A 13,744-nucleotide genomic window follows, 5' to 3' on the forward strand; every position below is an offset into this window, starting at 1 on the left:
TTCATCCAATTTCCCCTCCCCCACCCTTTGCCCCTGGTAACCACAAATCTAATCTCCTTTTCCATGACTTCCGGTTTTTTTAGCTTCCACACATAAGTGAGATCATACAATATTTGTCTTTATGTGACTTATTTCACTTAGCATAATGCCCTCAGTGTCTGTCCATGTTGTCCCAAATGGCAGGATTTCCTTCTTTTTTTATGGCTGAATAATATTCAATCATGTATATATCACAATGCCTTTATCCATTCATCTGTCAGTGGACACCTTGGTTGCTTCCATGTCTTGGCTATTGTAAATAGTGCTGCCATGAACATGAGGGTGCAGATATCTCTTTAACATAGTGTTTTCATTTCCTTTGGGCATGTATATACCCAGAAGTGGGACTGTCTAATCATGGGGTAGTTCTGTTTTCAATTTTTTGAGGAACCGCCATACACTTTTCCATACTGGTTGTACCAATTTACATTCTGACCAACAGTGCGTAAGGGCTCCCTTTTCTCTACATCCTCATCAGCATTTGTTACCTCTTAACTTTTTGATGAAGGCCATTCTAACAGGCGTGAGCTGGTATCTCATTGTGGTTTTGATTTGCATTTCCCTGAGAAGTGATGGTGAGCACCTCTTCATGTACCTGTTGGCCATTTGTATATCTTCTTTACAAAAATGTCTATTCAGGTCCTCTGCCCAATTTTTAAATTGGATTATTTTTGTTTTGCTATTGAGTTGTATGGTATTAACCCCTCATCAGATATATGGCTTACAAACATTTTTTTCTCACTCCATAGGTTGTTTTTTTCATTTTGTCAAATGTTTCTTTTGCTGTGCAAAAGCTTTTTAGTTTGATATAGTCCACATGTTTATTTTTTATTTTGTTGCTTTTGCTTTAGGTGTCATATCCAAAAAATAATTGCCAAGGCTGATGTCAAGGAGCCAAACATTTTTTTCAGTGTTTTCATATAGGAGTTTTATGGTTTCTGGTCTTACATTTAAGTCTTTAGTCCTTTTCAAGTTAATCGTTGCATTCTTAAACATGTGAATAGCCAGTATTCCCAGCAACATTTATTGAAGAGACTGTCTTTTCTCCAGTGAGTATTCTTGGCTCCCTTGTAAAATATTAGTTTAGCATATATACATGGGTTTATTTCTGGGCTCTTGATTCTGTTCCATTTTCCATGTGTTTGCTTTCATGCCCGTACCATACTGTTTTGATTACCATACATTTATAATATAGCTTGAAATCAGGAAGTGTGTTGCCTCCCACTTTGTTCTTTCTCAGGATTGCTTTGGCAACTTGGGGTCTTTTAGTTCTGTATACATTTTAGGATTGTTTTTTCTACTTCTGTAAAAGAACACCATTGAAATTTCGATAGAGATCACATTGAATCTGTAGATGGCATTTTAACAATATTAATTCTTCTAATCCATGAACATGAGATACCTTTCCATTTATTATTTGTGTCTTCTTCAATTTCTTTCATCCATGTCTTATAATTTTCAGTGTAGAAATCCTTCACTTTTTAAGTATTTTATTGTTTTTGATGCTTTATTGTAAATGGAATCACTTTATTATCAGATCATTTGTTCTTAGTGTATAAAAATGCTGATTTTTGTATCCTGCAACTTTACTGAATTCATTGATTAGATCTAACAGTTATTTTCTTGGAGTCTTTAGGATTTTCTATATATAAAATCATGTCATCTGCAAATAGTTTTACTTCTCCCTTTCCAATTCTGATGCTTTTATTTATTTTTCTTACCTCATTTCTCTGGCAAGGTCAATTTGATTCTTAGTCCCACACTGCCTTACATTGTAATGAAATAGTTTCAGCAGATATGTCTTGCCTGCTGGTTCTTGGCAGTAGGATCATATGTATGTATATTACTTTACAAATCTGCTGTAGCTACAGAGCTGTACAAGTAATAGAATATTTTAATGAAAAGTTTATAGACTTTATTAAACCGAGAAGCAACCCTGAGTCATTTCCCCTAAACCCTTATTTTGCAAATAAACAAACTGGGGCTCCAGGGAGATTAGTAACATGACTTTGAATCATGACAAAAGTCAGAGTTGAGAGTATAACCCAGGTCTCCTCATTCTAGAACCTGCTTTTCTTTTCCTCTTTTGCCACCATATCTCTCTGTCTTCATATAAGAAATATTCCACACTAAACATTGATTCAGGAAAAAAAATTGTTTACTTTGCACCCAGTTGCCCTGGGAAGCTCTTGTAGATCCATAAAAGCTTCACATCAGTATGTGCTTAGTTAGGGAAAATGTTATTTTGCAATATTAGTTCTAATTACTTGTTAACACGTTTGACTCCCCTGTTCTCTCCACTAGACTCAGTCTTCTTAGAATTAGTCACTAGTAAATGTTAATCATAACTATCATTATTATTAATAAACTCTTTAACAGGGCTAACCAGGTCCTGCACCACTTGGTTCCTACAGCCGGTAATGTCACAGCCATGTCTTTCTCTCACACAGCCAGTATTCTAACAATGAACTTCTCCTTTGTCCTCTGCCCCAGCCCCCTTCACACGCACAGAGACATTACAGTGCTCTTCTGAATGATCAGCCTTTCATAACTAGCTCAACTATTACCTCCTCTTACCAGTGTCTCTCCCAGTTCCCCAGGCAAAGGGAATTACCCCCGCCTACTCCTTTTAGGTGAACATTCATGATTGTTGTTCATTTCTTTTTTTTTTTGTATTTTTACTGTAACTTTTTTTTTTTTAACATCTTTATTAGAGTATAATTGCTTTACAATGGTGTGTTAGTTTCTGCTTTAGAACAAAGTGAATCAGTTATGTTGTTCATTTCTGCTACTCACCCACAGACTGTGAGAGGGTGGGCCGGGGATGTCTTCTACACCATGCCTGTGAATGCGAAAAATCACTAATGAATGAATGCAAAATAGTACAGTCTACTTTTATGATCTAAAATTGCCAAGTGGAACATCATAAATTTTTTAAAAGAAATCTCTAGTACTTGGTTCTGGACAGTTATTGAAGGATAACAAAAATAGAGATACTCCAAAATAGTATAGAATCCAGAAAGGTCTACATATGATATTGGACTGTGGTATATGTTTTTAGCAGATTAATAAGTAACAATAGTTTGCATCCCCAGAATAACAGCTATGTGATCTGCACAAAAATAGTAGCTCCTACTGTCACTTACAGATAGTCCCCCAAAAAAACTCCTCTGTTCTAAATTCTGTTTGCTTTCATGCCATCTTCTCCTAATAGTGTGAATTGTTTAAAAATTCCCTAGACCTATAATTGCAAATTATACTCAGGCCTTCACATTATTTTTTGCGTAGAAAAAAACCAAAATGTGGGCTTAATAGAATTGTGTTCTCTGAACTGTGATGATTATCTTTCTCTTACCAAGAAAAAGATTTTGCTGATACATAAATACTTAGTATAGTGCTTTTTGAGCCGTAAAGTTTATAATCATGTTTTTATCCCTCATGGACGATGTAACCTTTTTTTGTGTGTGTGTGCTGCTTTTCTTGTCTCTGGTTAATTCAGGTGTTTCACAAACATGCCCATCATTTAGATTTCTAGATGTTTTAAACTACCACCAAAAAAACCAAAAAACTATCTTAGATGTTCATTTAAAATTTCCCATATGGTAAACCAGTTTCAGGGTCAATGCAAAAAATGAAAAAAAATGTTGCTTCTTACAGGAGTAAAATTAAGTTTTGCAAAATATAAAATACTACCAACTAAGGAAAACCACTTAAACTTGCAGCATGAAAAATGCACTGGATCCAGATTTTGAAAGGCAAATGTTTGACAAGGTTTTGTTCATAGCTACTGGATTTTATTTGAAGCTTGAAATCGGCATTCAAGTCGCAGTGTAGGTCTGCTTAAGAAATACCCATCACCTTCTTAAAAGAAACAGACTCCTGAATTACATTTTAAAATGCAGTCCAGTATTCTTAGGGGAGGATTAAGTTTGAATTTGTGTTTTAAACAGATGTGATGTTGAGATCTTAACTGGCAGTTTTCACGGTACTGAATAAGGGGGTGTGGGCAGCATGGTGGATTGCCAACGCAGCCTTTTAGGGCCTGTGCTGGGAGTGTTCTCTGTCTTTACCACGTTGTCTGCCCCTTTGCAGCACGCCATGCCCTTCTGGAGGGTCTCCAGTCACTCGGACCTCATGGCCCTACATCATGCCTTGGAACTGGAGTACCTGTAACAGCCCCCTAGCACTTTGAAACCACACAACCGCCCTGTGACCAGGGACACATCCAGCAGGCTGAGTCCCGAGTCGGCGCCGGACTCCAAACTAGAGATTTCAACATTTTGATGCCCAGCTGCTGTGGGTCCTCGCCTCTGCCCTTGTGGTAAATGAAGGACCACATCCCTTTCTTCAGAACAGCTGTTGACTCTAGTACTGTGAATCCAATGCAAATAAGCCATGAGAATGTTCTAGCACAGTGTAACGTGTCTTGGCCACATTAACTACATGGTTCGAACCTGTGAAGAAAGGACCGCAGACGCTTTACGTTTTTAGCATCTTCAGTGTGACCTAAACAGCTTCTCCAATACAGCAAACTTGATTGCACAACAAAGACTGAAATGGGTTTCCTGATTACCAGTGGGGGGATTTTCTTGTAAAGTTTTACTTTTTTGGTGTCTCATACCCAGGGTCATCTGTACATCTCTACTTATTTATGAACAGACTTCTTAAAAAAAAAAACAAAAACCAGCTTTATCGAGGTATAATTCAGGAACCATACAATTCATGTGAACAGACTTTTTTGACATCAAATAACTGAAGAGACAGTAGCATGATGAGAGAAGCGACTGAAGGCTTTGGCCTCATGACACAGCAAGTACTTTGAATTTTAGCACATTGCAAAGTAGTTTAAAATATGTCTAATTTAAACGTATAATATGTACATCACTGAGACAATCATGTACAGAAAGAATTTTGGGTGTAAATTTGTAATAATGGATGATTCTTTTACATATTGTTTAGGAAAATGATATTGAAAGGTAGCAATGCCTTGATAGTGAAGTATGAGGCAGGATATGCACAGACGTGCAGTGCCTTCTCGAAGTACTGGGTATAAATATGTAGATAATGGATTTTTTTTTTTTAAGATCATGTTGTCAAGACCAAAAGCATGGATGTCAAGTGTCAATAAGATTTTGTTTTCCAATTTTTTTTCCCATCAGTTCTTTTTTTATGCTGTTTGTTAGGAGGGCCTTGGTAAAAGAACACAGCAGTGTCTGTCTTAAATAATTTTGGGGAAAAAAAGCCCTCTTAAAACCTCACTTTTTCATTTTCAACACTAATGTAGTATATGTAACTACTTGGAAAAAGATTATTCAAACGCTCCGTCCCACAGAAAGAATGTAGATGATGGATATATTTTATTAATGAAATGGTTCATGAATTGGACACTAGCAAAGTTTTCCTGTGCTCAGATGATACTTAGTCGTTTAAGGAAGGACATTACCACATATCTGGAAATCAGCAAAACTTCGTATTACTTCCTACATTCATGTTCCTTCCGTTTTCCTCCACACTCACCTCCCACCCCAGCCTCCCAGGAAAGTTCATTGCCAGCAGGGGACACAGCCCGGTCATCATCACCAAGAAAATTATGCTACTCTTCACCCCCATTCTGTATTATATGACAAGCATAAACCTGGGAAATAAAATTTGTCACCTTTGTAATACCCTAATAAAGTTTCTCCAAAAGTGATCCATCGGTTTATCTAGACACTAGTTTCTCTCATCTAAAGCCTTCCATTGTCATGAAATTACTTTTTGGATGAATTTTCTTTAATAGTATATTGGGGGGAAAAATAACACCAGCTTTGACCCAAAGTAGCTAAAGAGCTGCTCTATCCTTTTCTGAAGTTTCATGTTGCTGCTAGAATTAGTCAGTTGTGAATTTCTCAAAACCGTTTAATCATTGAATTCAGTTTGTTTTTCCTCTTTTGCTTGAAGCAAACAGAAGTCGACAATTTTTCAGCCTTTCCATTTTACATTTTTGTACTCTGCAGACTGAGAAGACAAAGTTTATCTTACCCTTACTGTATAAAGGTGTGTTGTGTTGTGTCCACAACTGTGTACAGAATTTTTCTTCATTCAATTTGTGTTTAAATTAATAAAACTGATTTGTGAAGTACTGTAAGCTCCTTGACTTGTCGGTATTTTCTTCATCTCTTCGTTCTAAGAAATAGTAGGATCTTGGTTGCATTAGAAAGCTCATAGTCCAACAAAAGGAAGTTGTACAGAGCAACTGTAGGAATGGCTTTATCAGTCCTTGAGAGGGCTAAGCTAGAAAAATTACAGCTGTTTCTTTGATCACTGTAAGAACAGATGAATGGAAAAGCTCTTTACTTCCTCCGAAACCATATAAACTAGACCTCCGCTCAGACTTATCTGGTATAGAACAGAATTCAGCATCAAGTGTCTTGGATGCCAGAGCATAGATTTAGCCACTTAAATACCCAAGGGACAGCAACAGAAATGAGCTTCATCTATAAAGAACGCCCACAACATACACCGCTAAGATTTGGCCAGATTAATCACTGACAAAGAGCTATAAAACAGCACAACTTGCTTCCTCCTGGGATTTAAGCTTAGAAACACAACATTCATACATACAAACACGTGACCATCAAACATGCAGTGGTCGGACTAATTTATCAGGCCCAGGATGTTCGTTTTTCACATGCACGCACTAAGGAAGTGTGTGCGCATGTTCAGACACCCGAGAATGAAAAGTTTGGGGAATGTCTGTAAAGAGAGGCAGGGGTGGGGAGCAGAGGGACTTTTAGGTCTCAGGTGAAGAAAGTATGGAAAACAGGCAAAATGGAGAGCATACCCTCAAAAGATGGATTTTTCTAAAGCGCCACTTCTAACGTGACCCCCCCCCACTCTGGCCAAAATGCTTAAAGGGCTCCCCTTCAACCATAGATTAGAGCCCAAATTTCTCTACCTGCCATTCTAGAGTTTCCAAGTACAGCCTCTACTTTCTTCCCAATGTTGTCTCTCGCTATTCTTAGGAACAAACCTTCAGTATATATAGACTGGGCTCTTTAATGGGCCAAACAGCCCGTAAGCATCCCCGCCAAATCTCTGCTCAGAGCTCTCCCATTGCCATCAATGACTTCCTCCATCTTTAATCCACCCAAACCGTGTCCAGCTCCAGAGCCTTCACCTCTGTAGAACCTTCTTTCCCACCATGGCGCACAGTGTTAGCACCCTCTCTTGAACTTCTCTTACCCAATGTCCATAGTCTTACTGGCCGTCCAGACTACTCCCTTAAATAAAGGCTCGCCAGGCCCCCACCACTGTCCGAGATGCTGAGGATAAGAGGTCTCTGCTCACGAGGATGGAGTTTGCATCAGAGTAGGTGGGAACAGACAAATGAATTACTGAATGAATTAGTGAATAAGATACATTCAGTTGGAAACATTCTTTGTGGAAAATTAAAACGGGGAATATGGGTAGGTGACAGGGCTTCCCTGGAAAGGATGGACTGAGACATGTGAACTGAGACCAATTGCTAAGAAGCAGGCAGCACGTGAAGATGAGGGGCAGAAGATATAGACAAAGGTCCTCAGAGGAGAAGACTTCTATTTACTGTCTTTTAGGAGTGAAAATCACACTCATGGGTCCAAGAAGAGATGATCTGGGAAAGGAATGGAGACGGGGAAAGTCCTGGTGAAGGATTTGGACGCTATTCTAAATGGCCGCTGAGGGGTCTACACAGGGTTGTGACCCAATCTGACACACACTTTGGAATGACCATTCTGGCTGCTGGGTGGAGGATGGGCTAAAGAAGGGTGAGAGAAGAAGTGGGGCAACGAGTCATCAGGCCAGTAGGACAGTCCAGGAGAACAACAGCCAGATTCAGATTAGGGTGGGGAAAAGGACACCTGGATTTATTTTTAGTGACAGCAAGGACAGCACTTGGCTAATGGGTTGAATGGGGGGAGCAGTGAGACACAAGAGGAGTCTGGACACCCCCAGAGCGAGGGGTCTCCTCCGCACTGTGAGATAGTACACCTAGTGGTTAAGAGCCTGGCCTCAGCAGGCAGACTGCCTGGGTTCGAATCCCAGCTTCCCATTTTAGTTAGCCAAGTTGTTTAACTTCCCTGTGCCTTAGTTTCCTCATCTGTAAAATGGGAATAACAATAATACCTACTTCAGACCGTTATTATGAGGACCAAGTAGGTTAATATGTGTAAAGTGTTTGGGACACTGCTTGGCATATTTTTTAATGCTGCCCATTACTATACTGGCTAAGTATTCAGACTTTTTTTTTCTCCCCAACTTAAGAACCAGCTCTTTGACGGCACAGGCCATTTACAAGGGGACTGCATTTTTCTGACCTAGTCTAGGAAACGGGATGAAAAAGGCCATCTAGTTTCTGACCTCAAGCACTGGGATGGTGGCTATTAAAAAAGAATCACAATGATAAAGGAGGCTTCCGTGAGTGGTCTTGCTGGCGTGAGAGGTGGGGAGAGCAGGGCAGCCTGGGCAGGCGGGAAACGCCGCCCCAAAGCTGAGCGCTGCCGGCTAGAGTTGGCCTGAGCAGAGTGGGGAGAAGGGGAGCACAGGAGAGAGGCCGAGAGGGAAGATGAGAAGGGAAGAAAGGCCACAGGACTATAGGAGCGCAGGGAGTGTGGGTCAGAGTGGCCAGGAGAGGGAGGGGTGAGGGCGTGAACTGTCCTTCACTTCCAAGTAAAACTTCAGGCTTAGTGCTTTTATTACCCACGAGCATGGCTATTCCTCTTTCACAGGAGAAAGATAAGAGGATAGAAACAGGTTGCATTCAGCCTCCTGCATTATAGCACAAACAGCCTGGGTCCCTTCACTGGGGCCACGATTCCACATTAAACTAGACTTAGATGTTAGCCCTAAGTAGTGTCTAGCGGAGCCCCTTTTATTATACCGATTACAAAACTCAGGTTAAATGCTCCGTCCAAGAGGTCACAGCCAAATCAGGCAGTCATAACCCCAGGCGACGCTTGGATACAACACAGAATCATGAAAAGATCATGGGCTCTCAGGTCAACAGAAGTTGGCTTTGCCCCGTGCTCCCTGGCTCCACACCAGGGCTTTCCACTTTCAAGGTGTATTTGGCATCCTGTCCACCGTTAGTACAATTGTCCAATGATGTCTGAATGCTTTGGGTTGTAAACCTCAGCACCTCAATTCTATGTCATCCTTCCAGAGACTGGTTTAAAATTTGTCTTCCAGTCAGCATTTACACGTGTCCAATGCACATGCATTCTGTAATAACTTTTAAAAGTTGCTTTTCAAAACATTTGAATAGGGCTTGGGTGTTCCCCAATTCAAGTGACTATAAAGGAAGCCATTTGCTTAACACAATGCGGAGATGCTGCCGTGGACAGCCTGTGTTCATTTAAGACCTGTAAGAAATTTCCTTCCAGACCCTGGGATCCCCGACACTCTCTTTCTGCAGCTACAGAAGCTTCAGCTGACCCACGTCGCCCTGTCCATCCCACTCAGGATGGTTTTCTGACAATCCAAAAGGAGACAGTTAGCAATAGCACTTCTTTCTTTCAGTGTCTCTCAGAAACGTTTCCATTTCTCTCCGTTCTGTGCAATTATCCAAACTGACAGGCGAACTTGTGGCAGAAGAAATGAAAGGGTCTGTAATTTAGGAAACCTTTGGCTCCACTGACTGAAAGCAGGTTGTTTGTAAAAAGGAAATCCTGACCTCAGCTAACTGGCAAACTCTGTCAGAAGCAATAGAAGGAAGCGAAGGAGAAAAAACAGCGCCGGGGATTTTTATTGGCAACAGAAGAAAAACGGATGCCCTGCCAGAGGGAAGCCCTTCCGAGAGAACTCTCTGATGGGGGGACCAAGTGTGCCCAGAGCTAGTGCGTGTGCGGCTACACACCGCCTGGTGGCCCTGGGCTGGGTTTGTCGGCTGGTCTGACTGGGGGACTTTGCTGCCTGGGACCATAGCTAGACTGACCATCCTGAAAATGGATTTTCTTCACTCCTCTCTGCTGCTCCCAGCACTCCGTGGCCTGCCCCACCTTGTCTCGTGCCTTGACATAAAGCCCCAGGACCCAGAGGTGGGAAAGGAGATAAGCTACCTCGTGTTTCCCATGTTGGTGCTGTCCACCTCCTCCCCCACCTCCTCCCTCTGTCTGCCACCCCATTTGGCAGGACTCTGCAGGGACCTCTGGGAAACTCCCTAAGAAAGGAGGCCCCCTCAAGCTCTCATATCCTTCCGTCAGTGGTCCTCAATGGGCTGCCCATTGAAATGGCCTGGGTGCCTCGAAAACTCCCTGAGCCCCTCTCTACAGATTCTAATTGAATTTGTCTAGGTTGGGGCTCCAGCAGCAGTCAAGGTAAAGAACCATTGCTTTGGGCCAACCAGGTATGGGAAAGACCTCCATTCAAGGCAACTCCCAGCAAGGCTGGGCCATGTGTGGAGTGTGAGTTCCCAGATCCTGGCCTTTCCCTTCCAAGCCATTCCGATTCCCGGTTGGCCATGCCTATGCCCCGGAAATCCTTATGACCCCCAACTCGATTCCATTCAAGCATCTAGGGGGCTCCTCCTGTGAGTGAAGAGTTCTGCCTGCTGTCAGGGGTGTCGCCAGGGGATTGGCCATCTAGTGGGGAAACAAAGAGAATGTGAGAAAAGGCAGATGTGACGAGGGCCTCACTGGATGACCAGGACACTGGAAATCTAGGGGGACAAATGTTGCAAAGAATTTTAACTTATGATAGAAGCCCAGAGGGGACAGCAATGAATGTTGGCTGGGGAAACAGGTCTCATTGAGGGGATGACATTTTCATCGACCTAGATGAGATAAAAGAATAAGATGCTGATAGGCTCCTAGGTTCCTCATCCTCTTCCGGATCAATGAGAGAGAGAAATATTTAATAACTGCCGGCTGCAATAACCCAAGTGAGATGTAAGGAGGGTCTGTCCTAGGGCAGCCCTGGGGATAGAAACATGGAACCCATTTCGCAGGTGTCACTCCTTATCAAGGAGGCCCTTCCTATCACCCTCCAAAAACATAACCTGGAGATGGGCTGGGGGGCAGGGGGCAGGGGACAGGACCTTTGTAGTGCTGTAAGCAGATAGGTTACGGGGTCCCCGAAGAAAGAGAACCAGGAATGGCTTTCTTGACATAAGAGGAACCATGTTGGTCTCAGCATTTTGTGATCTAAGCCTGGCCACGTGCTGGCCCTTGAACAGGTCTCAGTAATCAATGAGCTTTAGGGAACAAAGGAATGCAGGAAGAGAGAAAAGCCAGCCGAGCAATATGCAGTGACAAAGCAGAGTCCTCCTGCCTCCTCAGGGGATACACAGAATAATACATCTCTGAGTTCTGCAGGGTCTAAGGTCCCCACCCTGGGGAGGACAGAATGATGAAGTTGACCCTCCTGACTTCAGTCAACTCAAGTTCGGATTCTGTCGACCTTTGTCCCAATTTTATGCTGAATTCTCCTCTGCTCAAGCCCCTTCATGAATATACATGGACCCTTAGCTTAAAAGCTCCCCAGTTTTGCTACTGGGGAGACACTGCTTTGGGAAAGACCCCTAAGGTTCTCCTTACTGGCTGCAAGGAATAATAAACCCTTCCTTCTCCCCGTCTTTGGCTTGGTTGTGTCTATTGGCTCAACACCCCCCAAGAGGCAAACCTAGTTTTCGGGTAACAGTATCTGCAGGAGGACAAGGGTCCCCCGAACGCTCACTCCTCGCACCTCCCTTTAAGGGACGCTGCATCCTCGGAGAGACGAAATTGGCACCCAGAGGCCTCTCCAAGGCCCTTCCATGCAAAACCCCTTTGACTGTGTCCCTTGCATTTACAAGCACGCCACCCATCTAAGATGGATGGCAAAGCGTCGACGATGAAGAGAAGAAAAGAAAGGAAAGAAAGAGAAGGAAAACCAAGACAGCGTGTGAAGGAGGAGGGAGGGAGGGTTTGTTGTGTCAACTTGGACGTTAAAAAGAACGAAACCACTGAACAGGATCCCCCCGTACTTGCCCTAGCCCTGATGTGCAGGCGGCCTGGACAGGGGCCCCCTGAAGTCGCAGGGATCAAAGTCCCGGTGAGCACGCGTCCAGACAGCCCCCGGGGCGGAGGAGGAAGGGGAGAGGGGCTCTGAGCGGAGGCGGCCCTGCACCTCCGCTGGCTCTTCAGAAAGGGCCTCTTTCACCGCCTCCCCCCATGTTCCTGTCTGTACCAACCTCTCACTGAGAAATCACCGCAGGCCCCATCACCTAGCCTACTCAGTGGTTCAAAAATACCAAAGGTTTTGCAGAACTTCCATTCTTCTCAAAGTAGTTAAAATGCAAGCGGGGTGGGGGCCTGCACTGATAGAGGAAGCACACGCCCTTAGTGGAACAGTCTTGTTTTGAAAAACTTCTGCCCTCTGGGGTTGAAAGCATTTCTTGGCCCAGTGGAATCTAAAGGTGCCATGAGAGCTCCAGCAAGGCTTCCAGCCCCTGACCTTGATATTTATTTGCAAAGCCTTACAGGAAATCAGTGCTACGTGTTCCATGAAAAACAAAGGGAAATGCAGGAATCAGGAAAAACAACAGACTGCTCCAAACAGCCTGACATCAACAACAGGCTTTAAAGAAAATGAGATGCTGAAAAAATAGTTCCCTTTGACACGTCACCTTTCAACATGTACTCAAGACCCACTGTACACCCAGCCCGGTGCAAGGTGCTGACAGGGTCTGGGTCCCGAGAAGTTCATGTTCCCCAGGGTGGAGTCAGGGTGGGCTGCTGCGATAAAGGCAGCGTTGGGTGATTTGGGCTTGAACGGTAAGGATCAGAATGAACTGGAGGCCTTGGGCGCAGGGGTCACTGGGGAGATGAGTGCTCTGGGAAGATTCCTAGGAGAATGTAACATTTAATCTGTACTGAGGAACAGGTGGGAGTTTCACAGATGGAAAAAGAAAGAAGAGCAAAGCTGGGGGGAAAGTGCATGACGTCTAAAACAGTTTCAGAAATTGAGCCTCAAAATTGCTATAAAAATTAAGCATGACATAGGATGGTCATGTATAACCATTCACCGAGTGCTTTCTACCTACTGCGAGAAATTCATAGAAGGGCAAGAGAGATGTGCTCTGCACACCAATGCCCAGAGTTCATTTCACCAAAGGTTACAAACTCAAATGACAACAGGGGCCAGTAAGTAATATAAGTGGGTGAGGGATTCAGGCCTATTATAGAAATCCCAGGGCCCTCTCATTTAAAAACAACAACAACAAAACCTTATTCTGATTTGATAGTGACAGTTCAGAAAAGTTTTCCTACACTAGAAGAAAAACATGCAAAAAAGTATACTGCAATCAGCCCTAGGCATTCATCCTCGGAGGGAAGAGGTGGGGATGGTCAGAAGAGAGCAGGGCTCTACGAAGCTGACAGCTGCTTCTCAGCTCTACCCAGTTGTTGCCACGAAGGAATGCTGGCTCAGGGTGTCAGGTTTTCCAGATTTCAAGAGAAGCCAGATATCCTGATATGGTGGGGGGGGGGTGCGGGGGGGCGAGGAAATGGTTGTGGGAATCTCAAACTTTGTAAATTCTGGCTCCAAATTTTAAATTCTGTAGATGGATTAAAATATGACAGTGGGCATAGTTTAAAACATGCAGATAACGGAAAAGATTTCTGGCTGGAATGTCTAGGAAGACTTCCTAGAGGAACTGATCTCTAAGCTGGGCCTTTGGGAAGATTACTGGCCTCAGGTAGGAGCCTGG

At 43.3% G+C, this 13,744-nt stretch overlaps 1 protein-coding gene across 1 annotated transcript in view; it reads left to right on the forward strand.

Annotated features, from left to right (window-relative positions):
• The window catches only part of EYA1 (EYA transcriptional coactivator and phosphatase 1), a 151,894-nt gene extending 146,666 nt beyond the window's left edge, over positions 1 to 5,228 (forward strand). Inside the window, exon 16 of the mRNA XM_022595367.2 lies at positions 4,132 to 5,228. Within this exon, the coding sequence (XP_022451075.2) occupies positions 4,132 to 4,212 (81 nt within the window). The 3' untranslated portion in view covers positions 4,213 to 5,228. The remainder of the gene's footprint in view (positions 1 to 4,131) is intronic.
• The last annotated feature ends 8,516 nt before the right edge of the window (positions 5,229 to 13,744 follow it).

This window comes from Delphinapterus leucas, chromosome 17 (assembly GCF_059928025.1).
Source record: "Delphinapterus leucas isolate spDelLeu-1000000601 "Yukka" chromosome 17, BTC_Dleu_Yukka2, whole genome shotgun sequence".
Taxonomy (NCBI): Eukaryota; Metazoa; Chordata; class Mammalia; order Artiodactyla; family Monodontidae; genus Delphinapterus; species Delphinapterus leucas.